Below are 27,910 nucleotides of genomic sequence, written 5' to 3'. Positions count from 1 at the left end.
TTCACAAACATTACAATCCAAAAATACAACATAATAAAAATATAAAATATTTAAATTACAAAATGTAGAAACAATTTAAGACAAAAAAACAGTGACAATTAAGATAAAGGAGCTGATAAAACAACTGACGTTAAGATCCCCATCGTATGCTGTCAAATGCCTCGGGAGTAAAGTCTCAACTTGGTGCCAAGAAAGATGGCAGTGTTGGCATCAGGCAGGCCTTACGGGGGAGATTATGGCACAACTGCGTGTGCGGGGGGGCTACCACCAAGAAGGACCTCTCCATTTGGTCCATTGTTTTGTGGAATGGCCTGGGAAACTCCCTCCCCTTGCCAGAAACCAAATGGTTGCAAGGCACCACCTACCCCCACCACCCCAGCCCAAGGCCAGTTTCCCTCATCCTCCCATGGCCCAGGACAGCAGGATCCTCACCAGGGGCAATGGTGATCCATGCGGCGCACGCAGCGGTGGCAGACACGGCAGTGGTGCGCCCGTGGCGGGCGGTAGGTCTCGCAGCGGTTACACACTGTCCAGTCCTCATTATTCTAGGGAGGCAAAGGACGAGAGGATGATGGAGGGGCCAAAGGAACTGCAGCACCCCCACCCACTCAGGTCGCGAAGCATCTTCGCACCTGGGCCTAGTGCTTGCCAAGGCAGTAGACCTTGGTCAGGACTGTACCACCGAGGCTTGCATGGCTGAATGCTCCTCACAGGGCTGGCACCAGGTTTGAAGGGGCTCTGAGCTAATCTCAGGGAGAGGGTGGGTCCTTTGTCAAAGGGCCCTGGAAGCAGCAGTGGCAGTGCTCCTAGTAGTACGGGGAGGCCAAGAACACAGAAAGCTGCCTTATACTGACCACTTTGCAAGATGCAAGGGTGATTAATAAGCCACGGTGGCTTGTTCATCACCCCCGTATGTGCCAGTTACAAGCCACCTGATTTACCCAATTACCCTCACTAGGTGTGGCTTGTCATGACGTCTGAACCTGGCGAGGGTGGATAGCTTGGGTGGTTAATAAACCACCAGAACTCATGGCCTGTTCTAGGGTTGTTGGGTGGTTTATTAACCACCCCAGCCAACCACCAGGTTTGGACATCATGACAAGCTGCACTGTGACAAGAGTATTTAGGTAAATTGGGCAGCACATGACCAGCATGTGCGGGGGTGGTTAGCAAGCCACTGTGGTTAGCAAACTACCCTCGTGTCAGGCAGACCGGCCCACGACATCAGCCCCTTGGTTCTTCTAGCCCAGCATTGTCGACACTGACTGGTAGCGGCTCTCCAGGGTTTCAGGTAGGATTTTACTCCTGCGATCGAACCTGGGACCTGCTGCGTGCAAAACAGGGGCTCTACCAATGAGCTACAGCCCCCTCCTTGATGGTCTAGCTGCCATCATCATATTAAGATTTCTAGACGCCTTGCTCGGGAAAAGACTCAAGGAGTCTTACAACTTTTTCCCACAATTCCCCCAGAGCAATCATACATCAGGTGCATTGTGGGAAATTAAAATGTCTGTGAGACCCAGTCTCCCAGCATCACTCAGAGTGCCTGGCAAGGACAAAAATTAGAGGCGCCCCCAGGGCAGGTGTCCGCACTGGCCCTGCCAGGGTGCGCCCCCCCTCCCAGCAGCTGCCCAAGGACACCAGGTGCCAGCCATGGTTTCTCCCACCCCCTCCCCTGGACGATTTCCCTGCATATGGACAACTAAGATATTAGGGAGGGCAAAACTAGAACTGTTGTCCCTCATGCACTGGATTTTTTCACATACGGAACATTCCATCCCAGGAGCCCCGCTCCCCTCTGCAGTCTGAGGTAGGACCCCCAAGGCACAGGCTGGTCGCCTCAGAGAGGACTAGGCCTATTCATGAAAGTGTGTGGAGAGGGGCGGGGGAAGGTGGAGTCAATTTCCAGCAGCAGCTGTAACTTTAAACCCATTGTTAAGAAGAAGGAAAAAAACCGCAGCATCCTAACACTGTGAAATGTATTTCTTTCCCTTGAGACTGCAGAGGGAAGCCTGAAAAATAGTGCTTATCTGAACCTACTGCAGTACTTCAAGACAGCAGAGCTGCCACGATCGCATCGCCTGAGGCAGCCTTCCCATACCTGGGGCCCTCCAGATATGTTGGACTACAACTCCCACCATCCCCAGCCCACACAGCCCAGTTGGGGACAGCTGGCTTAGGGGGTCAGGTGGGCTGTATGCAGAAGAGATGGGGGGGAAAAGCCACCCGGGCGCCAGGGTTCAAGCCCCACTGAGGTACCTCCAGGTTCCCCAGCAATGAGCCATGCTGAGGGCTGCTTTGACTCAGTGGTGGACAGGCAGTGCTTGGCGGGCATACACAGGGTCCAATCCCCACCAACTCCACTCAAACCAGTCTCCCTCACCCTGGTGCCCTCCAAATGGCCTGCAATCCTCACTGTTCCAAGCCAGGTTAGGGAAGGCTGACATACTTTTAACGGGTGACCACAGAAACATGGCCGATAAAATAAAAAGAAAATAACAAAAGATCTTTCTCCTGGGCGTTTGGAGAGCTGCTGCCGGTCAGAGGAGACAGCACTGAGCTTGATGGTGGCGGGGCTATGTGGCAGGCAGCTTTATGCTCCCCCTGGGAGACAGAATCCTTGCAGGTTGGCAACTCACCCGGCTGTTCTTGTGCGACGCACCGCTGCTGCTGCTGCTGCTCTGCAGGTCAGAGAAGTCAATGGCAGTGTCGGGAAGTGGGACCATGCCTGAAAGACAGCCGGGGGCCGAGACCGTCAGTCCTATTTAAACGGGGGCAAAGACTGGTACAGTTTTGCTGCACTTATCTGTAGAGGATCCTTTGCTTTGCAGCCACTCCAACAGGGAGTAAAAATGGGATTAAGGCGCATCCTTTGTTCACATTAAGACACCTCCTGCACGTACTCTGGCTATTTGGTTCATGTTCTTCCCTGGGTGGCCCAGATAATTTATTTAAGGCTAGCGGTTTGACCTGGCTTCGCACAGGCAGGAATAGCCCTTAGTGTGATTATAGTAAAGCCTTTGAGCAAACTTACGCAGCTGTCAAGGTTGGACACGTTGTGACTGGCCCCTGCCATGCCCAATAGCACCCGCAGGCACAGCCCCTGCTATGGTGCACCCCTATAGCCCTGAGGGAAGGGTCTGTCCGCTCCATTGTCCAGGGTGGGGGCGTCTCCCCACAGCACAGGGGAGGGGACAACAGGAGGTGACCCTGATGGTCCCTCTGCCACACGGCATCTTAAAAAAAAATGGTAGCACTTCCTTTAAGAGCTATCATAGTTAAGAACGGAACCTCCAGGTTCAGAGGGAGCATACCCCTGAGTATTAGATGCTTGGTACAAACCACTGGGAATGTCTTTCCCCGTCATGTCCTGCTCTTGGGCTTTCCTAGAGCACTTGACTGGCCACTCTTGGAGGCACTGGACCATAAGGGCCTTTGGCTTGGCTGGAAGCGCTGAGGACAACCAAGGCTTCCTGCCCCCCTCCTTTCAAAGTATATCATGAACTAAACAAAACTCCAACAAATGGGAACAGAACAAACTTCCCTAACCATGATGCAGGCACATTACTCAACCGAGATGTTCTATGTCTTAGTGACGCAGCGAAGGCACATTTGCTCAATAAATATTTTGATTTTGCATTTGGGAAGCGGGGGGGGGGGGGAGAAAATGACATACAGAAAGCAGGCTGGTTAATTTAAATTAAACGCCTTCTGTCCCAAATGCCACTGGCAGAGATGATCGACGGCCTCCCTCTGCTAGAGATAAACACTCCTGAAGATCCACAGGCGAGAGAGGCACTTTCCAGGGTAAGATGACACCTCCAAGAAAGCCGAGGTGACAAACTTCAGCTGGAGCCCAGCAAGCGGCTGTGGAAAAACAACACCCGGCAAGGATGAGTGAGGCATCTCTGCTTCCTGCAGCTGCTCTGCCTGGGTGTGCTAAAAAGCAGCCCTAAGAGGTCAGCCTTGCTTGGCAGCGGGCAGTCCATGCTACGGAGCACAAGGATGCAACTCCTAGCCCAGTCAATATAGCGCAGTAGATAAGGGAGGGTTGCTGAAGAGCTGGGGGCTGTGAGTTCAAGTCCCTTCCCTGGCTTGTACTTCTTTGTCCTCCAAAGCCCCTTGGAACTGGGGCCTCAAATATAAGTTCTAAAAAGCATTTGGGGAGGGGCCATGGCTCAGTGGTAGAGCCCCTGCTTTGCATGCAGAAGGTCCCCGATTCAATCCCCAGCAGCATCTCCAGGTAGGGCAAGGAAAGAATCCCGCCTGAAACCCTGGAGAGCCGCTGCTGCCAGTCAGTGTTGACAGCACTGGGCCTAGCTGGACCAAGGCTCTGACACAGCTTCCTATGTCCCCAACACATCATTGAGAAAGACCCCTGAGAATTGCAGCTTTCATTGGTAGAAGAGCACAGGCCAGTAGCTGATCGGTTTGTGGGAGGGCCAGAGGAGCAGCAAGAGCTAAAGGCTGGAAGCAGCTTGGTGGGCCTCTTGGGAGTTCTGGTGTGGGGCAGCAGGCTTGCTGTTTGCCGGAGTGCTATGCTGTCCAGCTCCGCCTATGCTCCGCTTGTCAATCTGTCTACCAGCCAAAACAGAACACCATGAAAAACCCCCGTGGTCCCCCTCCAAAGGAAACCAAACCCACATAGTGCTGCCCCTGGAACATCTGGCCAATCAGAGATCTTCCCAGTGTTGGGGAGTGGCTGTGGCTCAGTAGCAGAGCACAGGCTTCATATGCAGAAGGTCCCAGGTTCGATCCCCAGCATCTCCAGGCAGGGCTGGAGAAACTCCTGCCTGAAACCTTGGAGAGCCGCTGCTGCCAGTCAGTGTCAACAATACCGGGCTAGATGGACCAAGGCCGGATGGGCAACCTCCACAGGGCAAATTAGGCCCACGGGCCAGAGGTTGCCCTCCCCTGTCTTAGACAGACCCTTATGCAGGCTGCAGTGAAAAACGCAAACTCGATGTTAGGCGTAATTAGGAACGGAACTGAGAATAAAACTGCCAAGATCATACTGCCCTTATACAAATCTATGGTGTGACCACATTTGGAATACTGTGAACAGTTCTGGCCACTGCACCACAAAAAGGGCATTTTAGCATTGGAAAAAGTGCAGAAAAGGGCAACTACAATTATCAAGGGGCTGGAGCAACTCCCCTATGAGGAAGGGCTATGTCTAGGACTGTTAAACTTAGAAAAAAGGCAAGTAATGGGGGGAGACATGACAGAGGCATACAAAAGTATGTATGGTATGGAGAAAGTGGATAGGGAGACATTTTTCTCCCTCTCTCATAATACTAGAACCCAAAGGGATCATCCCATAAAGCTAACTGGTGGGAGATTCAGGACAGATAAAAGGAAGGGCTTGTTCACAGAGCACAAGTTAAACTATGGAACTCACTTCCACAAGATGCAGTGACAGCCACCAATTTGGATGGCTTTAAAAGGGGGTTAAACCAATTCATGGAGGAGAAGGCTATCAGTGGCTACCAGTCCTAGTGGCTATACACTATCTCCAGTGTCAGAGGCAGTGTGCCTACATACACCAGATGCTGGGGAACATGGGCGGGAGGGTGCTGTTGCACTCACGTCCTGCTTGTGGTTTCCCAAAGCTGGCTGGCCACAGACTGAACAGAATGCTGGACTAGATGGACCCTTGGTGTGATCCACGCTGGCTCTTCTTACGCTCTTATGACTTGGCCGTAAGCCCTGTTGGACACAGTGGGACATGCTTCTAGGTATACAAGGACATGATTGTGCTCCAGCTCTTTCAATGTCATCCCAGTCTGTGGCAATTGTCACCCCATCTTGTGGCAGCAAGTTCCATAAGGTAACCATGTATCGGTTAGAGAGAGAGAGCGCAAGACGTTCCTTTTGCACGGGAGGCAATGACACAGACGTCCCCTTGGAGGTCTCCAAGCAAGGCATGAAGGAGGCTTACCTGGGTCAGCAAAGACAGCCCGTGTGTGGCAGGCCAGGAGCATCATGACAATGAAGTTGAATGCCACGGCGTGGAACGGACACCAGAGGCTGTGACAAAGAGAAGAGATGAGATCATCAGCATCTTGTCAGCTTTCTTTCCCCGCTCCCCCCCCCCCCACTTCCCCATGTGTTTTCCCAGGAGACTAACTCAGTGAAATTCGAGAGCTTATTCTATCCCTGCACCATCATGATCATCCTTAAAACTCTTATTATCCGGTTGCACATGGCGCATTCTGAAAGTTAAGCAGGGATCATCTGACTAATGTGGCAAGCTTTGGATTTCTTCATGGAAGGAAGGGGGAATATTAGTTTCATTACGGCTGGGATCCAAAGGCCCTCTGTAGGGGCATCCAAAGACTGGATGCACCCTATGGGATTTCAGATATTTTCCAATTGTGTTTTCACTTCTCCTCACTTGTAAAATGTGGCATTGGGGGTGAAGTGGGAAGGAAGATGGTGTTTGAGAAACAGAAATCCAAAGCCCAGTGCATGGAACTAGCCACATATTTCTCCCTTCCCGTACTGTTAACTGCCTGCAGCAGGTATTCTGTGGCATACTGCCTCTGAACTTGGAGGCTCAATATAACCATCATGAGTCGTAGCTATTAACAGACTTCCCCTAAGACCATGAATCTAGATCGTGTAGTGCTCTGGAAATACATGTATTGAAGGGCAGGATGTACATCCAGGGGTGGGGGGGAATAAAAACACAATCCTATGTCTACTCAGAAGTAAGCCCCACTGAGGTCAGTTAAGCATACACACGATTCCAGCCTAAATCTCCTTTTGAGAGCCACTGTGGTGCGGTGGTTAGCGTGTTGGACTGGGACTCTGGGGACTAGAACCCGGATCTCCCATCAGCCATGAAGCTCACTCACTGGGTGACTTTGGGCCAGTCGCTGACTCTCAGTCCGACTGACCTCACAGGTTTGTTATGAGGATAAAATGGAAAGGAGGGGGGCCACGTACTCTGCCTTGGGTTCCTTGCAAGAGGGAAAAAGGCTATAAATGTAAAAATAATAAACAAAGCACACTAAACTAGGGGCCATTGTCACTGCAGCAGCGAATTCTATAACTGTCCTTAGCAGTTACTATAAGCCAGTCCAAACAAGTAATGCTCTGTTCTCCCCATACCACAGCAGGCCTCTGCCCCATTAGACCATACTCTGATCCCTCTTTTTTACTCCCTGCGCACCACACCTGCCTTCAAGATTTTCTTCCATGGCTTCCCAGCCATAACACTAGGGTTCTCCTATCTTCTTTAGAAAACTTGTTATGTAAGGCTGAGTGCCTCTGAACACGTAAAGAGTTCCATACCCAGCCCCCAGCCCCCCCAGGGGAAAAGAATCCTTTCCCCACTGTCATCCCCCACTGCCCCAGGCAAAAACGGCCTATAGCAAAATGCCCCACACATGTGCATACTTTTCTGCTTCAAACGAAAAGCGACTCTTTCTAAATAAACCACAGGGCATAGTATCTCTAAGCATGTGCTGAATTCCATGCCCCATCTGAGGAAAAAGGCTTTCCAAAAAGGACTTAAGCACATGGCCTCTGAGCACATGCAGAATTTTTAAGAAACGCCCATCAGGGTACAGTACCCACGAGCCCATGCAGAGTTCGATGCTGCCTTCCAAGGTGAAAAGAAAGCTTTCCAAGGAGAACATAAGGGCAAAGTGCCCACGACCATGTACCCACTTTCCAAAACGGAAAGGTTTCCAAAACAGATCTAAGTACCAAAGAGTATGTACAGAGCTCATTTTCTCCCAATCCAAGGGCAAAGAAATCTTTCAGAAAAAATACAGGGCCTGGAGTGGAAACTGCCCCTGAGCGTGTGCAGAGAGCCTTTTTCTCCCGGGGAAAGATGTCATTCCAAAAAACAACCCCATTCCAAAACAACCCCATGGGCACTGTGCCCATGAGCGTGTACAGAGAGCCTTTCCCCCTAGGAGCAAAAAGTCGTTTCAACCTCTCTCCAAAAAACCCCCCATCGCAAGGGGACAGTGCCCCTGAGTGCGTGCAGAGGGTCTTTCCTGCGCGGCTGGAGCACCCTACCTGCCCCGGAAGCCCGGCTGGAGCAGGACATGCTCCAGGATGACATAATCGGCGTAGCCCACGCTGAGGTAGGTGAGCAGCAGGCAAAGCGCCCCGCACGGGTCCGCCTGGCACCGCCCCTTCCCGCAGCACCGGCACCGACCCCCAGCCGCCACCGCCGCACCCATGGCAACCCCCGGCAGCCGCTTCCGGCCCCCCCGCCAGCCAATCGCAGCACGGGAGAGCGGGAGGGGACGCGGAAGCCGAGGGCGCCGCCGCTGCGGTTCCTCGGTCTCTTGTTACCATGGAGACGGGGCCTACCGCCCGCCTCAGGCCTCCTCGTGCGTTACGGGCACGGCGCCCCCTCAACAGTTTTGGGGTGTCCGTGACAAAATCTGATAATGAAAATAACAATAATAATGACAATTACAATCAAGTTTTGGGGTGTCCATGATGGAGGCACTGAAGGCCAAGTTACCTTTGAGTCAAAAAAAATATAATGATAATGATGACGAGAATTTCATTCCATAATGTTTTGTGCAATTGCGTGATTTCAAAAAATTAATCCCCCAAAAAAGTTTTTAAAAACTAAACTAGAGCATAATTCTAATTGCTGCTTTTTAGAATTTATTTATTTATTTATTTCTATACAGCCCAATATCCAGAGCTCTCTGGGCGGTTCACAAAAATTAAAACCACAAAGCACAGCATAAAACAATGTAACATATGAAAGCTTAAAACCACGTATAACAGTACAACCAGAAAAAACCTAGCAGCAATGCAGAGATTTAAAATACAGATTTAAAACACCAAAGCTAAAAGACTAGGAAGCTAAATGCTAAAATACTGGGAGAATAAAAAGGTCTTCACCTGGCAGCAGAAGAAGTACAACGTAGGTACCAGGTGAACCTTTCTAGGGAGCTCATGCCACAGCCGGGGTGCCACAGCAGAAAAGGCCCTTTTCTTGGTAGCCACCCGCCTCACTTCCTTTGGCAGGGGCTCCTGGAGAAGGATCGCTGAGGGTGATCTTAGGGTCTGGGAGGAGGCGATCCTTCAGATAATCTGGCCCCAAGCCGTTAAGGTCTTTGAATGTTAATATCAGCACTTTGAATCGGGCCTGGAAATGGACTGGTAGCCAGTGCAGCCGGAAAAGTACAAATGTGATTTTGTTGGCCAGTCCCTGTTAACAATCTTGCTGCCCTATTTTGGACTAGCTGAAGTTTCTGGACCGTTATCAAAGGCAGCCCCATGTATAACACATTGCAGTAATCCAGACATGAGGTTATCAGAGCATGGATAACTGTAGCTAGGCTATCTCTGTTCAAATAAGGGCGTAGCTGGTATATCAGCCTAAGCTGATAAAAAGTGCTCGGTGCCACTGAGTTCACCTGTGCCTCAAGGGATAGTTCTGGGTCCAAGAGTACCCCCAGACTATGAACCTGAACCTTTAGGGCGGTCCAACCCCCTCCAGAACAGGTTGAACATCACCTAGCCGGGCAGAGGAACCACCCACTAACAGTACCTCCGCCTTGTCTGGACTGAGTCTCAGTTTATTGGCCCTCATCCAGTCCATTACCGTGCCCAGGCACTGATTCAGAACAGTGAATGATGAAGATTTTATAACAGAATTGTGAAGATCTTTGTGCTAGTGAAATAACAATAACTGAAGGCTTCAAGCTGTTTGATAACATATCTCTTCTGCTAAGAGATACTTTCACTGTTTATTATTCTTTCAGTGCCATCGGTGTGAATGGGGGTTTACAGAGTAACAATTAGGTCTCTGCCCCACGGAGCTTATAATCTAAAATTTGCCATGGGGAAGGCAACAGGGGGAGTGGGGAAAGATGGAGGGGAGGATAAACAGGAAAAATACGTGTCCAGTTCAGCTACACATGTGTGTGGCATTGGGGGGGGGAAAGCGTTAAAGTGCAAACCCCAATTGAGTTCAATGGGGCTTATTGAGACAGTGTGTTTTAAAGAAGAATTTTGAAAAAAATAAAACACACTGTCTCATTATTCCCAGGTAAGTGTGTATAGCACTGCAGCCTTAAACTGCTAAATCTTTATCTTGTTTGCCTTTCCTTTGTTCTGTTAAACAGGCCAGAATTGTTCTAATTTACCAGACTGGGGAACAAAGGCCCAGTCCTATCCTTGTTTTGTTGTTTATTCCGTCAGTCGCTTCCGACTCTTCGTGACTTCATGGACCAGCCCACGCCAGAGCTTCCTGTCGGCCGTCGCCACCCCCAGCTCCCCCAAGGTCGAGTCCATCACCTCCAGAATATCATCCCTCCACCTTGTCCTTGGTCGGCCCCTCTTCCTTTTGCCTTCCACTGTCCGTAGCATCAGCATCTTCTCCAGGGTGTCCTGTCTTCTCATTATGTGGCCAAAGTACTTCAGTTTTGCCTTGTTTATTCAGAAGGAAAAGAGACATAAGGAGGGAGAGCAGAGCAGGGGCCTTGAAATTCCCCATCAACAACACCTGGAGCAGGACTAAGTAGGCACACCGGTCACCTGATCATGGTTGTCCCCGATATGGTACAATGTATTGTGTTTCTATTCAAATTTCTACATTTTCTTCTATACGTATGTATTAGCACATGCCACATTTTGTACTCTTTTGCGGGGAGAGGGAGCAGTGCCTATCTGGTCACCCCAGCAGTCTTGCTCTCTTCCTCCATGTGATTGTTATTGCATTGACTGAGTGCCCAGTTCTAGAGAGTCTTGCTTATGCTAGGTATCAACTTTTTCAGGTAAGGAAGATTCCTTCAGGAGCAGGTTCCTTAGAGTGACTTTCCCCAACAAGATGTCTTCTGGATGTGTTGGGCTGTAACTCCCATGGCTGGTGGGGGTTGCTGGGACTTGTAGTCCAACACTAGACCCCCAGTTGGGGAAGGCTGCCTTAGAGAAGGGGTGGGGAGAAAGTAGATCTCCAGCCATTTTGGACCTCAACTCCCAGCATTCCTGCCCCTTGGCCATGCTGGCAGGGGCTTCTGGGAGTCGAAGTCCCAAACGTCTGGAGATCTACCTTCTTCAGATTGGTGGCCATCACTACATCTTGTGGAAGTGAATTCCATAGTTTGTGTGAAGAAGTCCTTCCCTTTATCTGTCCTGAATCTCCCACCAATCAGCTTCATGGGATGACCCCACTGGGTTCAGTATTATGAGAGAGGGAGAAAAATGTCTCCCTGTCCACATTCTCCACACCAGGCATAATTATGTATACTTCTACCATGTCTTCCCTTCTTGCCTTTTTTCTAAGCTAAACAAGCCTGGATGTTGCAGCCTTTCCTCATAGGGGAGTTGCTCCAGCCCTTTGATGATTTCCCTCTTTTCTGCACTTTTTCCAACTCTACAATATCATTTTCGAGGTGCAGTGACCAGAACTGTACACAGTATCATAAGTTTGGTCATACCATAGTTTTGTATAAGGAGAGTACGATCTTGGCAGTTTTATTTTCAATTATGCTTAATAGCGGTTTGCCGAAGTACCAAAATATCTTTAAGAAATTAACAACAACAAAAAACAGAAGCAGAAGAGACCCCAAAACAGGATAAGGGGGACTCGGCATGCCCAATGTGTGCAGAGTACTGCCTGACTGTTGGAGGCTGGGAAATGGAAATGTGGGGAGAGGATGATTGGAGTGGAGGGATTGGAACCCTGAACAGGGAATGCTCTGGACTGCAGCTTTTTGTTGCAGCTCCTGAAAACTTTCAAGCAGCGGCTCTTGTTTTGGTCATGAGATCTCAGTGCCTGGGCCTTGGTCTGCCAATAAGGGCCTATGTGTCTCTCATAAAGACAAGGGGTGTTGAGGCTTGGCCGCCGCTCCTCACCAGAGGTAAACCTGTTCCACAGGATATGTACAGGGAGTGTTTCTCCATATATTTGCTCCTATCCCACTTCCTCCCATGGGAGAAGTGAGGGCGGGCAGGGCTCTGGGCGTTTGTCGAGCCCTGAAGTTCTGTCTGGATAAATCAGAGAGATGTAGGCATTCGTATAACCCAGCCTTCCCCACCATGGTGCCCTCCAGACGTGTTGGACTGCAATGGAGTTGCAGTCCAACAAATTGAGCTGGGAATTGTGGATGTTACTGTCTAGCACATCTGGGCATTGGCCACACTGGCTGGGAACAGTGGGAGTCCAATGCATCTGGAGGGCACCAGGTTGAGGAGGACAGATGTAAGCCTACCTCAGGGAAGGCCTGGGCCCCAAATCCACCATTTTCAGATAGTCTGCTAGTACTATACATGTAACCTTAGGATATTTATAACTTAGGTCAACCTAGTGTTCCCCAACTTGGTGCTCTCCAGCTGTGTTGGACTGTACCTCCCATCATTCCCAGCCAGCATGTTGGCTGGGGATTATGGGGGTCATATAGATAATCCCTATCTATAGAGGGCAGCAGGTCCGGAAAGAGGGATGACCCTTCATGCATAAATGCCCTGGGGCAGCTTTCTCTAACTGCATCACTGAAAAAGCATCACCTGGGCATTCCTGCCCGCTACGGGTTAAAGTGCAAGGACTGGGCTGCACTCTTATCCTGAGAGTAAGCCCTGTTCAACAGAGTGGGATTTACTTCTGAGTAAACATGCACAAGATGGGGGAGCTGGTTTTCTCTGAAACGAGAGAGGGGCTGGTAAGGAGAACCAGGCCCTGTGGTAGCCACAGCCCTTCAGCACAGAAGCTCTGCTGGCTAGTTCCAGCTAGGGCAGCAGGCCGTGGTCAACTCCGCGGGGAGAGGCTGTGTGCCACTCTGTACACGCGCAGGGATGCTCACAACGTTCGGACTCCACGCGTTCCAAGAAGGCTCAGCCTCTGCCTGCAAACGGAATATCCCGCGACTTCCATCCTTTAAAAAAAAAAATGCTGCAGAAAATCAACCCAGCCCCGTTGCGGCCTTTTTCACTCCTTCCCACCTGCACAAAGCCAGATATGGGGCACTTTAAGGGAGAGAGTAGCAGGCCCTGCCCTGTTGTCCGACGTCACAAGTCCTTCCCTTCTTCCCCCAGCCCTCCATCCCTTTCCACAGCTTCCCCACCCCGTAATTGCATTTTCACCTTCTGAAGATGGCGGCGATCGTGCTTGGTAGCCTGGGGTGGGGTTGAGAGCAGGCGCTCCGGCGAGGAGGGCTCCAAGCGTTCAGGTACCTGCGGGAGATCCAGAGAGGGGCGTATGCGCACCCCTGGGTGCTCAGGTGGGGTGCTCCCTAGAAGGAAGGGTGGGTCCTAGAAGCCCCCCCCCGCCAGCTAGAGCAGAGAGGACACCTGGATCAATGGTACTGGGAGGTGGAAAGAGTCACCCTTGCGCTGGTTGTTTACCAGGAAGGGATGACTACAACCTGCTCTTTAAATGAGTATTGGAAAGAGGATCTGGGATGGCGTGGACGGGGCTGGATTTGTTCCTCCGCCTGCCTCAGCTGAGTTCTTAGATAGATTTATCCCTGATGCCCACTTAACAGCAGGCGGGAATTTTTGCTTTGATGCAACATGGATGTGTGCGTGCGTGTGTTTATATATTTCTCCACGGGGGCTTTGAGATGAGCGAGCAAGGTGGCGCCAGCATGGGGCAAAGCTTCGTTCCCCAACCTCCAGATGTGTTGGACTACCATTCGCAGCTGGGAATTGTAGTCCAACATATCTGGAGGGCACCAGATTGTGGGGAGCTGGAGTACAGATTAGTGATGGGGAATGGTACAGAGTAGATCCTTCCAGGATGTGTGCAGGTGAAGGCAGAGCAAGCGAGGCTAGAGTTCTTCTTGCTTGAACCAGCTGGGATTCAAAATGAAGTGGGCAAGTTTTAGAGCTGCAAAGGACTCTTCCTCCCGTTGGATTTCGAACAACAGGGGGTAGGGAAGGAAGGAGGGAAATAAGGGCAGGGGGGAATGAAACAGAGTGCTAAGAGATTTGTGTGCCTAGCTTATTCCACTCCTGGACAATTTGGCCCCTCAGCCAGTTTTGTAAGACAGAAGGAAGATCGAGTGATTTGTTGTGTGATTTATTTTGACATTTTAAGGATGATGCGTGACTTATTCTGCTTCGTGTAATATGGAGTCAATGCAGGGAATTGAAGAGCCGCTGTAAACCTGTACTCAGCCAACATTCTGGCTTCTGAGAGTTGCATATCTGCTTTGAAGTATTTCTTTGAGAGCATGAGGTCTAGAACCTTACTCTTAAAAAAAAAAATCCCTTTTTTCTTGGGAAGTCGGATGTTGCACATGAAACTGTGTTATGGGCATGCACGGAATGATGACATTTCCAGAGCTCTACAGGTAACTGTTTAACCTTAGCTAGGAAAGGAGGTGTGCAACCTTCAACTCCAGTTGTTCTGGAAATACGTGTATGATAGTCCAATTTATTTAGAGTGCCTTTTTCTGGCCAACAAGTGAGATATACATATTTTTAACACATAAAAAGGTTGGCCTGGGACTGAGGAAAACTGACCTCAAACACCCATCCCCCCCCCATACCAGATGATTTTGGACTAGCCATTTTTTCTCTCACCCTAATCCTCCTTGCAGGGTTCTGGAGAAAATAAAACAGAGTCAGGAGATGAATGCCATGTGCCCTTATCTCCTTATGGGAAGACCGAACAGGATTAAATACAATTAATAATATTAATTGATTGCACGTGTGCCCCATTTACTAACAGCAATTGAAAGCGGCTGATGCTTTAGGTTTCTGTATGCGGGGAATTTACTCTGCTGTCTGGCCCCATGGCTGAGGGTTTAGGAAACACTGGTGCTTGCCAGCTCTTTTGTCCTACGGTGGAGTCACCTAGTATGGTTCTTGTAGTGGAGAAAGGAAAACCTGGCACGTGGTTCCTGATTGGTGTTGTTATAATAATAATAATAATAATAATAATAATTCACAATTCTAATCAATAGGGTTGTTAATCCATGAAAAACTTCTGAGGTTGAATAATCCTTTGAATTCACCCCTGCCAACAAGTTCCAAGTTCAGCTTAGACTTGTATTTATTTTTAAAATTTTATAAACTGCTGTTCATTCACAAAGGATCCCCAGGGTGGTGTATGTAACTTTTGTGGTGTTATTTACAAGGCTGCTAGTCCACAGTTTAGCACTGCATACCACCATCAGACATTTGCAGCAAACCAGGAGCCTGAAAGGAGGGAGGGGAAACATTTTTGCCTTGAGGACTAGAAGTGCGTGCGTGTTTTAACCAAGAACAAAACAAAACCCAAAACCATGATTCTCAGTATTCTAGCATTAGGGAGGCTGTAAGATCCAATTTATAGAAGCGTCCCTAAATGCTTGTTTAGCCAGATATGTGTCTAATTACAGGCTTATTATCATTCCTTTTAATAGTGAACTTGGGTGGTAGCGTGCCTATTGGTTTGAAAGCGAAACCAGGCCAGCCAAAAATTAGAAGCATTGCTGTGTACTTGGAGGACTGCCTAAGTATGCAGAAGAATATAAGTTTGTAAATAAAAAGGGGTGAAAACATACACACAGACACAGCCCTGTGAGCCTCTAGGACTTGTGGATTGTTGAGGACTTTACATAGAGAAAATGTTTGGTAACTTATCTCATTGACTCTGGAGATAATCATAAGGGTCACATTGAATGCCAAAGACAGGAACTGCAGTCTTTCGTGCCACGATTGTTACTTTTTTGATTGGGGGGCCTGAATTTCTCCACAGCAGGTCTCCCAACCTGGTGCCCTCCAGACGTTTTGGACAGGAAGTCCGATCCTCCCTGAACATTGGCCATGCTGGCTGGGGCTGATGGGAGTTGCAGTTCAAAACTTCTGGAGGCACCCAGCTTGGAGAAGGCTGGGCTACAGAAATCTGGAGAGATTTGTTTTATTTGTACGTTTAAATCTGTATCCTGCCTTTCTACCAGAGGGTGGGCTAACAGCAATATAGCCCAGATATGATGAGATGCAATCTAAACATAAAATAACGTTTGGCAGGCAAAACATCAATAAAACAGCCAGTTAAAGCCAGTTGAACCAGATTTCTAGGTCAATCTATGGGCCAGAAACCGACCATTGGTTAAGTCAACAGCTCTAACAGAACTTTGGGTTGTCAGTTGAGACCCATGCATTCCACTTCCTCCTTGCGGGGAGTTACTGGAAAGACTGTTAGCTTTTGAAGGAGTATGGTGTGGGTCAAAAGGGGTATGATGTGGGATAAGAAACGAGGAGTGTTGGTGGCTCGGGCCAAACGTCCTGCTACTCCAGTGCCCTATGTGTCACAGTGGCCAAAGGCACACCTCTGGAAAGCCCACAGGTAGGGCTTGTGGCAGGGCTGTAGAACCTCGGACCTGGATCTCAGCCCGGCCTTCCAGGGGTCCCACTCCTGCCCTCTGGGGTTGCCCAGGTAGATGGCCAAGCCACCTTTCCCCTGCCCCATATACTCAGGTAGACAAGACTTGCATATAATCAGTTAGACAAGACAGTCCCTGCCTGCCTGCAGGTTTACAATCTACAACAACACAATATGCAAGGAAAAAGGAATGGGGGGGGGGGAATCTTTCGGCAAGGATGGTGGAATGGCCACGTTTCCCCCTCTCATCTCCCTCAATGCAACTTGCTGGAATTCTAAAATGTTGTTATAGGAACACAGGAAGCGGCCTTATAGTGAATCAGGCAATCTGTCCACCTAGTCCAGTGCTGTTGACGCTGACATGCCTCTGCTAAGGATTAGTAACCGGCTGTAATCCTACAACTCCCAGCATTCCCCACTGTCTAAATATGCATAGGATCGCACCCTTATGTGCTGGTATCTTTTGGTATTTTGGTCCTGGCTCTTTTGCCCTCGGCCCTTCCGCCTTTTGCCTTCAGCCCCACCCACCCCTGGGACACAGCCCCTGAGAACTTCTCAGAAATGGAGTTTGGCCCTTCAGTGCCCCTGGTGCGTGGGCCATAGCTGCCTCCCGCTGTTGTTCCCCTGTGACTGGCATTCAGAGGTGTCCTCTTCTCCCTTTCTAGGTGCGCATGCAGGAAGAAAGTCCCACGCCCCAGCGCCATGCTCCGAAGACTTCTGGATCGCCCCTGCACCTTGGCCCTCCTCATCGGCTTCCAGTTTGCCTTCATGGCTTATTTCTCCTTTGGGGGCTTCCGGAACCTGGCCTCCATCTTTGGCCATGATGCCAACCCGTCTTTCGACTACTCCCGGACCCACGACGTCTACACCAACCTCAGCCTCTTGCCTCAACAGCCCCGCCACGGGAGCTCCATGAGCTCGCTCCCCTACTGCCCGGAGCGGTCGCCTTTCCTCCGTGAGTCTGAGCTGCGTGCACAGGGGCGTGTCTTCATGTTTGTGGGCCTTTGGTCACACTGTCTAGTTTGGAGGTAAAAAAACAAGAGGGGGGCGGTGGTGGTGAGTGCAGGTTTGTAAAGTTGAAGGGCTCGGGAGCTTCCCCGGTGGGGCCAGAACAGGACGAAACAGGGTAGTTTGGATTTTTTTTAAAAAAACACTTTGGGGTTTATTTCTTTGATTTGATTGATTGAGGGCACTGTCCTGCTGGGATTCCCGTCAGCCTCCTATGCAGAGTGGGAGGAGCACGGAGGCAGTCTTCGCCTCCGTATTTCCCCTGCTCTGTATTTCTAGCTGAGACATCAGGGAGCGGGAGAGGAGGACGCTGCAGATAGCGCGTATCCTTGTTTCCCCAGTCCCCTCCCCTCCCCTCCCCGCTCATTGGAACACCCCCTTTCTGTCCTCGCTGAGGTTGCCTTAGCGACCTTGGAGAGGCATCCAGCACAGTTGTTTCCACACCTGCTGTGACGGGGACTCCTGAGCCTGCAGTCAGAGTGCTGTCTCTGACCTCGGATCCAGGGATCCAGGAATCCAAAGTATCTTATGGCCTCCCAGACTCTGCCTAGAGGCTATAGGTTTGCTTTCTGATTGATTGATTTGTTCCCCACCTGTCTACCAAGAAAATGGCATTCAGTGTGGCTAGAGTGTTGGACTGGGACTCCGGAAACCCAGGTTCTAGTCCCCACTCGGCCGTGAAGCTCACTGGGTGACTTCGGGCCAGTCACTGACCCACCTCACAGGGTTGTTATTAGGATAAAAATGGAGAGGAGGAGGATCATGTAACCTGCCTTGGGCTCCTAGGAGGAAAGGCAGGATATAAATGTTACATTTAAATAATAGATAGTTTAAAAAAAAAAACCCTGAACTTGATTAAAACAATAATAAAACGAATACATTAAAAACACAAGGCCACAGAGGAAATCATTCCCATTAATGCTTGGTATTGCCAGAGCAGGCTTCAGAAGCAACGTGGCTGTGCGGTGAGATTACTAAGTCTCGTGCTCCAGACAAGCCTGGCAGTCTCCTTGTGCTTGGACTTGGGTAAATGTTTAATTAATATAATGCACTGTACATCCTAAGAGCCAAGGTGCCCTTTGGAGGGTGGCTGAAGAGTTACTTTCCCTTTCAAGTAGGAGTGCGCAGCTCTTCCTTTTTCCGTGAAACCCGCATGTTCCCTATTGCTGCGTAAGCGGCACCATCCTATGCATGTCTGCTCAGTAGTACATTTCACTGAGTTCAGCGGGACTGGCTCCCAGCTGTGCCCATCTTGCCTGGAGCATCAGCCTTCCCCAATCTCCAGCCTTATCTGTCTGGGGGATGTTGAGAACTGTAGTCCGTTACATCTGGAGGTTCCCATGTGGGGAAGGCTGGTGTGTGTGTGTGTGTGTGTGTGTGTGTGTGTAGCAGGGCTGGGCCACCTGTTGCTTTCCAGATGCTTCGGCCTACAGTGCCCATCAGCCCTAACCAGCATACCCAGTGGAATGTCTCCCCACCTTCCCACACAAACTAGAATGAGCACCCCCAAAGCAGCCCGCAAGAACTGGGCCATAATTCATGTCCAAATGCCTGGGGAAATAAGTGCGTCTTTTCCTGGTGCCAAAAAGATGACAGCGTCATCTAATATTAGTACTGATTTCCTGGATTCTCTTGGTTGACTACTTCTCTTTGGTGGGATTCCAGCAGTTCCAGGTGGCTTTGGCACAAGGACAAGGAAGCTTTTGCTCCTAACAGCATGTTATCCTTGTCTTTGCGCACATGTCTCTTTCACTCCCTGTTTTCCTGGAAATTCTGGTTAAAGCCTCAAGTGGAATCGAGTTCCTGGCATGCACAATATGTCAGCACCCTTGGCATGACAGGAGAAAGCTTCGCTTCGCTCCCTGCCTCTGGGTTGAGAGACATTTAGTGGGAATGGCTTCCCTCATTTCATGCTTCTCTTTCTTTTTATGTCTCATGAGAACTAGAAACTTAGGTGCATTCTTTGGGAGATGAACGAGGGCCCATAGCAAGAGTCCTGGGCACGCAGGAGCGGCATTGCCTGCCTTTCTGATCCTTGTTGTTTTCCTCTCCTCGCCCTACCGGCCAATCTCAGTCGGCCCCCTGACGGTGAGCTTCAGCCAAGTGCCAACTCTGGAGCAGATCCAAGAGAAGAACCCAGCAGTGGGCCTCGGGGGCCGGTACCGCCCTTCCGCCTGCGAGCCCCGCTCCCGGACAGCTGTCATCATTCCGCACCGCAACCGGGAGACACATCTCCGCCACTTGCTGTACTACCTACATCCCTTCCTCCAGCGCCAGCAGCTGCAGTATGGAATCTATGTCGTACATCAGGTGCGTTGTTTGTTTATGGGGTGGTGAAGGTGCAGCGCAGCCCAGGACAGTCTGGCCCCTGAATCCGAGAAGGCAGTCCTGGCAAGGCGGGGTGGTGGTGAAGAAAGGCTGCAAGAGAAACCCAGCAGCGTTGGGTAGAGGATAAGGAAGGTGGCATCTCCCGTGCCAGCTCTTGGTTTTTGAAGGCCCTTGGGCAAGACTCCCTCCATGGGCCCCCTCCCTCAGTGCATCTGCCTTCTCTCCGCCATTGTCACCAGCCGCTATTGCTCTTCCTCATCTTCATCATGGCTACCGCTTGCTTGCCAGGCAGAGAGCGAGTGAGCAAGCAGGCCGGGGCATCTCCTGCTCCTCCCTCTCGCCACCTCCCTCGTCTGGGCCAGAGCGAGAGGCAGGTTGCAAGAACAAGCAGGCTGCCATGGTGAAGAGGAGGAGCAACTCCGGGGGGCTCTTGTCTGGGGGTCCCTGTTGGGGTGGGGGCCCTTGGCAGGTGCCACTTCATGCCTACCCTTGACACCGGCCCTGAGTATAGCCCTGGCATTCAGGGGCAACGGTAGCCCTTTTCTCTCTCCTTCCCCCGAGCTGCATTTTCAGGCAGCCTAGTCAGTGGTGTCAGTTGCAAAAATCTCTCACTGCTATTGTTGGTCTTTTAGTCCTGCTGTTCTGCCTTTTGGCAATGCCATCTTAAGCCATGGCGTTTTCTATACTGCAGGGGTGGGGAACCTGGAGGGTCACACATTCCCCCTCCCAACCACTACACAAGTTCCCATTATGAAGCCCTGGTGGGAAGCCAGGAAAAACATCTTTGATATAACCAAGGCCGCTGGGGTGATAATCTGGGGTGATAATCTGGGGTGATAATCTGGGGTGATAATCTGGGGTGATAATCTGGGGTGATAATCTGGGGTGATAATCTGGGGTGATAATCTGGGGTGATAATCTGGGGTGATAATCTGGGGTGATAATCTGGGGTGATAATCTGGGGTGATAATCTGGGGTGATAATCTGGGGTGATAATCTGGGGTGATAATCTGGGATGGCACCTTCCCGGTGCTTAAGAGCTGGTAATTGTAAAGGAGCTGGTGTGCAGCATGGCCAGCACCCCCTTTGCGCGAGCCTCGCACCCTGCTGCCATTTCCCACCCTCTCCCACCCTGCTCCTCTGTAGGCCGGGAATGGCACTTTCAACCGAGCCAAGCTGCTGAACGTGGGCGTGAAGGAGGCCATGAAGGACGAGGAGTGGAACTGCCTCTTCCTCCATGACGTGGACCTCATCCCCGAGAATGACCACAACCTCTATGTCTGCGACTCCTGGAGCCCCAAGCACGTCTCTGTCGCCATGAACAAGTTCGGCTACAGGTGAGGGAGTGGCGGGGGCAGAGGTTCGGGGAAGAACTTCTCAGATGATGCGACCCTGGGGAGGTGGGGATGGTTGTTCACATCATGTTAACCCTCGTGGAGTTGGAGGGCCAAGCGCCCTCGACTGCCCCTCCCCCCAATTTAGCCTGTTAGTGGCAGCTGCCTGCTGAAGGTGTCTGGGAGCTGCCATTGCAATGTCCCACAATGCCCTCATGCACCAGTCTAGAGCATTGTGGGAAATCAGAATGGAGGCTCACAGACCCAACTGACCTATGTGGTGGGAAGGTGTTGGTACTGATGGGCCGTGGCTGGGGGCTTGCGGTCCCAGTCAGCTGCCTCAGGATGCCCAGTGCAGACTGCGGGCCTGAGCCTTTTCCTGAGGGAACATATATACTGGACTCCTCTGTGCTGGAATGCCGGAGAAGGGAGTCACTGCCCTCCTAGAAGCAGCTGCTCCAGGTGGATGGAGCGGAGAGGGGCTTGGCTTATCTTGCGCTTTCAGAGAGGAGGAGGAGGGACAGTGGCTAACCCTCACCAGGGTTCGCAAGCCCTGCTTTGTGTTAAAACCGTAGTACGTTGTGGTTATCCTTACACAATCCACGTGCCCAGTGCTTGACAGAAAATGAGAGGAACAGGTCCCTGCCTCCACAGGTCTTTTCAGGGGTGGGGAACCTGTAGCCCTCCCAGATGCTGCTGGACTCCAGCTCCCATCATTCCTGACCACGGTGGCTGGGGCTGATGGGAGTTGTAGTCCAAAAATCAGGAGGGTGGCAGGCCCCCCAGCCTTGGTTAACAATCTAGCACAGCCTCCCTGGACCCTCCAGATGTTTTGGACTACAACTCCTGGCATCCTTGACCATATGCTGGCTGGGGTGATGGGAGTTGGAGTCCAACACATATGGAGGTGGTGTGGCTTGACCCTGGGGCCTTCTGCATGCAGAGCGCGGGCTCTGCCCCCTTCCTAGCATAGAAAGCTGCTCCCTTGGTTCATCTAGCCCACGGATAGGCAACCTGGTACCCTCCAGATGTGTTGGACTACAGCTGTCAACAGCCCCAACCAGTGTCATGGTCATGGATTATGGGAGGTGTAGTCCGCAACGTCTGGAGGGCACCATGTTGCCTCCCCAAGCCTGGTCTGACTGGTAGCAGCTACCCAGTGTTCCAGGTAGAGAAAGTTCTTTCCTCGTTTTTCTCCCTGAAATCCGTTTTAACCGGAGTTGCTGGGGATCGACTGTGGGGCCCTCCATGTGCACAGCAGCTGCTCTTCCACTGAGCTGGGGCCCCTCCAAGCAACAGTGTTCCTCATTCACAGCAGTAATTTGTGAACCCGTTGGGACTCCCTACCCTCCTGTCCTCCTCCTTTTTTTTTTTTTTAAACTTAGCAGGGCTTCTAAGCCTTTAACTGCATGCACAACAGGCTGACATCCACAAGGTGCAGCAGCAAGGAAGCTTTTCCCTCCTGAATCGTCTCCTTGCTCATATATCCCCAACTGCAACGAACCCTAAGAATGAGCGAACCACCGTTACGCACATGAATCCGCTCCACGGAGCTCTGGGGAGCCCAGTGCGACTCCAAACCCATAATGACTTTGCCCTCCTCTCCACCTCCAGCCTCCCATACTCACAGTACTTTGGCGGCGTGTCGGCACTTACCCCAGACCAGTATCTGAAGATCAATGGCTTCCCCAACGAGTACTGGGGCTGGGGAGGCGAAGACGACGACATTGCCACCAGGCAAGTGCTCCCGCTCCCCCTTGGCTTTCCCCCCGCCCGCCCGCCCGCCCGCCATTTTGCTTTGCCTCTTTCTTACGTCTGGCTGAAGCTTCTGTATCGCTGCCCGTTCTCCCACTTGCTGGGAGAGTTTGCAGTTGCTGTCTTGGTGCCTGCCTGGGTAGGATCAGCGGAAGTTGGCGGCGCCACTTTCAGGGTGTGTGTGGGCCCATTCCGGGTTTCAGACAGAACCAGCCAGAGCTCTAAAGGAGCTCTCCAAGATGCTAAACCCCATCCCCAAAATAGATTCAGCGCCTCGGAGAGCTCCTTTAGAGTTCTGGCTGGACTGAAACCTGGAATAGATTTACAGGCCCGCTGAAAGCGGAGCCACCAGCCTTCACTGGGTGAGATCCGTAGCTAGCCGGGAGGCTTCAGAAGCCTCCAGCCCTTCTGGAAACCTTTCCCAGCTCTCTGAGTGCGGCAGGCGTTGCCCTCACCAACCTTCTCCTGCCTGGTACCCTCCAGATGCTTTGGACTTTGACTCCCATCAGCCCCAGCCAGTATGCCCAATAATTGGGAATGCTAGGAGCTGTAGTCCGAAACATCAAGAAGGCACCATGTTGGGGAAGGCTGGCCTTGTTGTTGTTGTTCAGTCGTGTCTGACTCTTCGTGACCCCATGGACCACAGCACGCCAGGCCTTCCTGTCCTGCGCTGTCTCCCAGAGCATGGCCTACGCACTTCCAAATGCATCTCTGCACACTTAAAGCAAGTTTGTAGTCCTTAAAAAAAGAAGCTACAGCTCAGGTTCTTTAAGAGGCTGAATTCTGGGCGAGATACCACTCTTCCTGCTTTGTCTGTGGTTGTGTGGACGTACGGTATAGGTACAGCTGTGATTTTAGTCTGAAAATGGGCTGAAGAGTACCTTCAACTGGTAATTATGGCGCTCTGTGGTGCGATTGCTTTCCACATCTCATTTTGTTGCTTATCTGCTATGTAAGGCTCAGGGTTCCTCAGAACCCTGACTTCCTGCCCACCCATTGCCAGCAGCCAAATGTCTCACCTTTATTCCATTCCCCCACTTCTTCTGTGTAACACTTCTTCCATTCCCCGCTTCCTGCCCTGCAACTGGAGTTGTGCTTGCTTTCGTGTTGCCTTCATCATCATCTGTTTTTTCTTTCTCTCTTTCTCTCTCCGTTCCACCTTGTGCTCTCTTGGATTTTGCATGCTCATTTACCCCTCACGCAGGGTGGCTGCTAGGCTGCAGCATCCAGGTAAGGCGGGGGGGAAACACTGCAGCAAGCCTGCTGATGATGTGCCCCAATCAGTAATCCCATTAGCCATCGCATAGGCTAAAAAGTTTAAACTTGCCTTGGTTTGAAATTCTGTGATGCCACGGAATGTTCACAAATGTCACTGAGAGGGTGGGGAGAAGGGTCTGCCATGGGGTGCTGATGACCAGTGCAGCAGCAGCAAGGGAAGCTGAAAAGGAAAAGCAAAGCCACCCAGGAGGTATTCCAAGATTTTAAATGGGAAGGCAAGGTGTAAATGTCCAAAGGTTTTGGTGGGAAAGGGCGTGAGACTTGAATTTCGCATATTGGTTCCAAATAATAATTGTTTGGGATTTTGGAGCTGTTAAAAAATAGCCAGTGGGAGACAAAAGAAAATGGCCTTGCTCTGAGACAAGGTAGACTTTTGAATCTGAGCACCTAAACTTAGCTGATGTGGTTTTTTTAATGCGATTGTGTGATGGATGCGAAGAACTGGGGAAGATCTTGCTTTCCTATACAACAGAGTTAAAGCGTCTGCAAGGTGGCTGGATGGCTGGTTCACCACCATGGTGGGGTAAAGAGGCAGCCAATCATTTGGATTCTGACTGCTGCCCTCCTGCTGCGTGAAAGCCTTCCCCAATCTGGTGCCTTCCAGATGAGTTCGACTGCAACTCAGGTGACCAAAGGGCAGAAGCAGCTTCTGCATGAGGAAAGGTTACGAGGTCTGGGAGGTTTAGCTTAGAAAGGAGGCGAGTCAGGGGAGTGATGATAGAGGTGTGCAAAATGTTGCATAGTGTGGAGAAAGTGGATCGGGAGACATTTTTCTCCCTCTCAATACTAGAACCCAAAGGGGTCCTCCCATGAAGCTGAATGGTGGGAGATTCAGGACAGATAAAAGGAAGGGCTTCTTCACATGGAGCATAGTCAAATTATGGAATTCGGTGCCACAGGACGTAGCGACAGCCACCAATTTGGATGGCTTTAAAAGGGGGCAGGGGTAGACACATTCCTGGAGGAGAAGACTATCAGTGGCTACTAATCCTGAGTGCTCTATGCTCCCTCCAGTATCAGAGGCAGTATGGCTATACACCAGCTGCTGGGGAACATGGGCAGGAGGGTGCTGTTGCGCTCTTGTCCTGCTTGCGGGTTTCCCATGGGCAGCTGGTTAGCCACTGTGTGAACAGAATGCTGGACTAGATGGACCTTGGTCTGATCCAGGATGGCTCCTCTTACGTTCCTATCATCCCCTATCACTGTGTTGTGGGAGACTTGTTCCAGCCACTATGCCACACTTAGGATAGCACTGAGGATCTGCCCAGAGAACTGTGTTGTTGTTGTATAGACTCTGCAGAAAAATTGGGAGAAAATTCAGCCAAGGGGAGGTTCCCCTACTCCAAACCCACCCTCTGGTCCATTCTCATTGTCTCCAACCTTCGCCTTTGTAGCCCTCCAGAAGCCAGACACCATGTCCTCCAGTCACTCAGTGTCCCCAATATTCGGATTCTGCCTAATGCCAGCATGCTGAATGGCAGTTGTCCCCAACCTGGCAACTTCCTGATGAATCTGGTTCCCATCATCCCCAGCCAGTTGTAGTCCAACCCATCTGGAGGGTACCCAGTTGCGGAAGACGGCTCTATTGCGGTAGCGTTATTGATATGATGTCCTCAATGTACATGGCACTTTATAGAATAATGCAAGCTAACCATGATGAGGCCAGCCCTCAGGGCTTTACAAGCTCAAGGTTTGCCAGTGCGGAACAATGACAAAAGGGAGGGGAGGGGAGGAAAAGAAAGAGGATGTGGGTAACGAGGGGTGAATAAAATTGCTGTTTACTCCTGATGGACCGTTTGCCTCCCTGAAATTGTGTCTCGTTAAGAAATTTGGCTAGGATTGTGCATTCGTCGTCCTGGCAACTGTTCCGCCTCCCTCTTTGGGGAAAGCAGTTTCATTCTTAACCTTGAGTGAAGACAAAAGAGAAGTGGAGAGAAGCCCAAGTGCAAAGGGAGGAGGAGGAGGCAGCAACTTTGGCTGTGAGGGTGTTACCCTCTTGACCAGTTCTGGAAATGCTGCTTTAAATACCACTGAGTGATGCAAAGTGCCGGTCGCCTGATAGACTAGGAGTCTCTGACCCCACAGCAAGGGCAAAGTCTGTCCTTATCCCTGGAGGAGATGGCTGTCCTGGTTAGGACCCAGGCAGGCTGCCTCTAGAGCTGCCTGACTCAATTTGTGATTTGCGTTCTTGTTTCTGCATCTCCTAGGGTGCGCCTGGCCGGTATGAAGATCTTGCGGCCTCCTGTCTCCGTCGGCCACTACAAGATGGTGAGGCACAAGGGCGACAAAGGCAACGAGGAGAATCCACATAGGTGCGCTGCTGCCTCCATTGTGGCTGGATCAAAGGAGGAGGGGTGCCACGCCACACCCGGGGAGGGGGGGACTCGTGCATCTAATGCAGTGCACACCTGGCAAGCTGGTGCCGGCCTTCGCCACACCATCAAACATTGCTTCTGCGCTACAGCCCCTGTCACTGTTTGGTCATCTAAACTTGGGGAAATTCTAAACACCAAAGCTGTACATTTTCTTGTCTCTCTTTCATCTGAACAGAGATAAAGGTGCTAGATTTCTGGCAGAAATGGGCTAAATCTTTAGCTTTGCACAGGCGTTATAGAAATATAAAAATTTACATTTCCGTGCCCTTGTCAGCAAATATCTTCTGTTAACATGGGAAATACTCAAAAAGAAGTAGAATGAAGTTGCCTTATTTGTTGTTAAGTCGTGTCCGACTCTTTGTGACCCCATGGATCATAGCACGCCAGGCCTTCCTGTCCTCCGCTCTCTCCCGCAAGCTGTTACCTTTGTCCATCTAGCCCAAGGGTGGGCAATTTGTGGCCCTCCAAATGTTTTTGCCTACAGCATCTATGCTCCCTCACCATTGGCTATGCTCGCCAAGGCGGATGGGAGTTGTAGGTCAAAACATCCATATGGCCACATGTCGCCCCCGTGTTCTAGGGGTGAAGGGTAACAGCTTCCTCCACACGTGTGAGGTTGTCTCCTGCTGCCTGTCTCACTCAAGGTCACGTGAAGCAGCTGGTGCAGAAAGTGGTCTCCCTGAGATTGTGCCTGGACCAGGCTTCCCCAACCTGGTGCCCTCCAGAGGTGCTGGCTGGCCAGGGGACGCTGGGAGTTAATAGTGCAAACACATCTGGAGAACCCCAGGTTGGGGCCGGCCAGCCGGGCTGGGAGTGCATAGGCTGGGGAGATGGAGCATCCTGCCTGTCGCCTGCCTGCCTCCCAGCCTTCTCGCTCTCTTCCTCCTGTAGGTTTGATCTGCTGATCCGGACGCACCGGGCCTGGACTCAGGACGGCATGAACTCTCTCACGTACACACTCCTCTCCAAGGAACTGCTGCCCCTTTACACTAACGTCACAGCCGACATCGGCACCAATCCGAGAGCCACCAAGGGCAGGAAGGGCTCCATGCCCAGCCTCGGAGGGAGGAACTACCCGAGTGGCAGCAACCATGACTTCCGGCAGGAGATGTTGCGCAAGACGCCCTTCGCCAAACTCTCCCAGGCCATGGGTTGGGGGGACGTGCCCTTTGGAACCATCCAAGCTCTGCTGGACTCCGGGAAGAAGGAACAGCTGCCCTCGAAATCGGAGAAACCAAAAATGAGCCCCATTGCTGCCAGGAAGGAGGCGAATGGATCCCCCAGCCCGACCGCCATCGGACCCGCACTCCGTGGAATGCCTGCTCAGCTTGCGTCCAACCCGGAGGTTCCCAAGCAAGCAGCAGAGGCTGCTGGAAAAGAGGAACAGCTCCTCAGAACTGGGCAGGCCAGTGCGGACCCTGGCAGAACCTTGGCTGAAGGCATGGCCTCCGATGCAACGCTTCAGAAGCAGGCAAGCAATCACACCGGGCCAGAGACGGATGACTAAAGAGGATGGGGCTACGCTGATGGGCCCC

General features: G+C 51.2%; 2 protein-coding genes across 11 annotated transcripts in view; one reads left to right on the top strand and one right to left on the bottom strand.

Moving 5' to 3' along the window:
* The window catches only part of LOC146334468 (palmitoyltransferase ZDHHC3-like), a 21,064-nt gene extending 7,746 nt beyond the window's left edge, over positions 1-13,318 (bottom strand). For 5 of the 10 annotated variants that reach the window (XR_014786255.1, XR_014786256.1, XM_084823771.1 and 2 more), the window contains exons 1-4: positions 8,035-8,254; positions 5,942-6,030; positions 2,640-2,728; positions 433-545 (exon numbers count right to left, since the gene is read on the bottom strand). Coding sequence is in view for 7 of the 10 variants with exons in the window: in XM_084823771.1 (XP_084679897.1) it covers positions 433-545; positions 2,640-2,728; positions 5,942-6,030; positions 8,035-8,201 (458 nt within the window). In the remaining 3 variants the exon portion in view is untranslated. Of the gene's footprint in view, positions 1-432; positions 546-2,639; positions 2,762-5,941; positions 6,031-8,034; positions 8,255-12,788; positions 12,983-13,068 lie in introns of those variants that run through there. The other 5 variants (XR_014786257.1, XM_084823775.1, XM_084823774.1 and 2 more) reach the window with 4 other exon arrangements.
* On the top strand, positions 13,059-27,910 carry B4GALT3 (beta-1,4-galactosyltransferase 3). The gene is made up of 7 exons (XM_084823767.1): positions 13,059-13,154; positions 16,963-17,252; positions 19,380-19,615; positions 20,780-20,970; positions 22,582-22,704; positions 26,208-26,312; positions 27,267-27,910. Exons 2-7 carry the CDS (start codon positions 17,000-17,002, stop codon positions 27,880-27,882), a joined length of 1,524 nt encoding a protein of 507 aa, XP_084679893.1. The 5' UTR covers positions 13,059-13,154; positions 16,963-16,999; the 3' UTR covers positions 27,883-27,910.

The sequence above is a fragment of the Heloderma suspectum genome, chromosome 17 (genome assembly GCF_057233095.1).
Source record: "Heloderma suspectum isolate Gila_16-S chromosome 17, 16-S_ref, whole genome shotgun sequence".
In the NCBI taxonomy this organism is placed as follows: domain Eukaryota; kingdom Metazoa; phylum Chordata; class Lepidosauria; order Squamata; family Helodermatidae; genus Heloderma; species Heloderma suspectum.
This window is presented reverse-complemented; position numbering and strand designations above follow the sequence as displayed.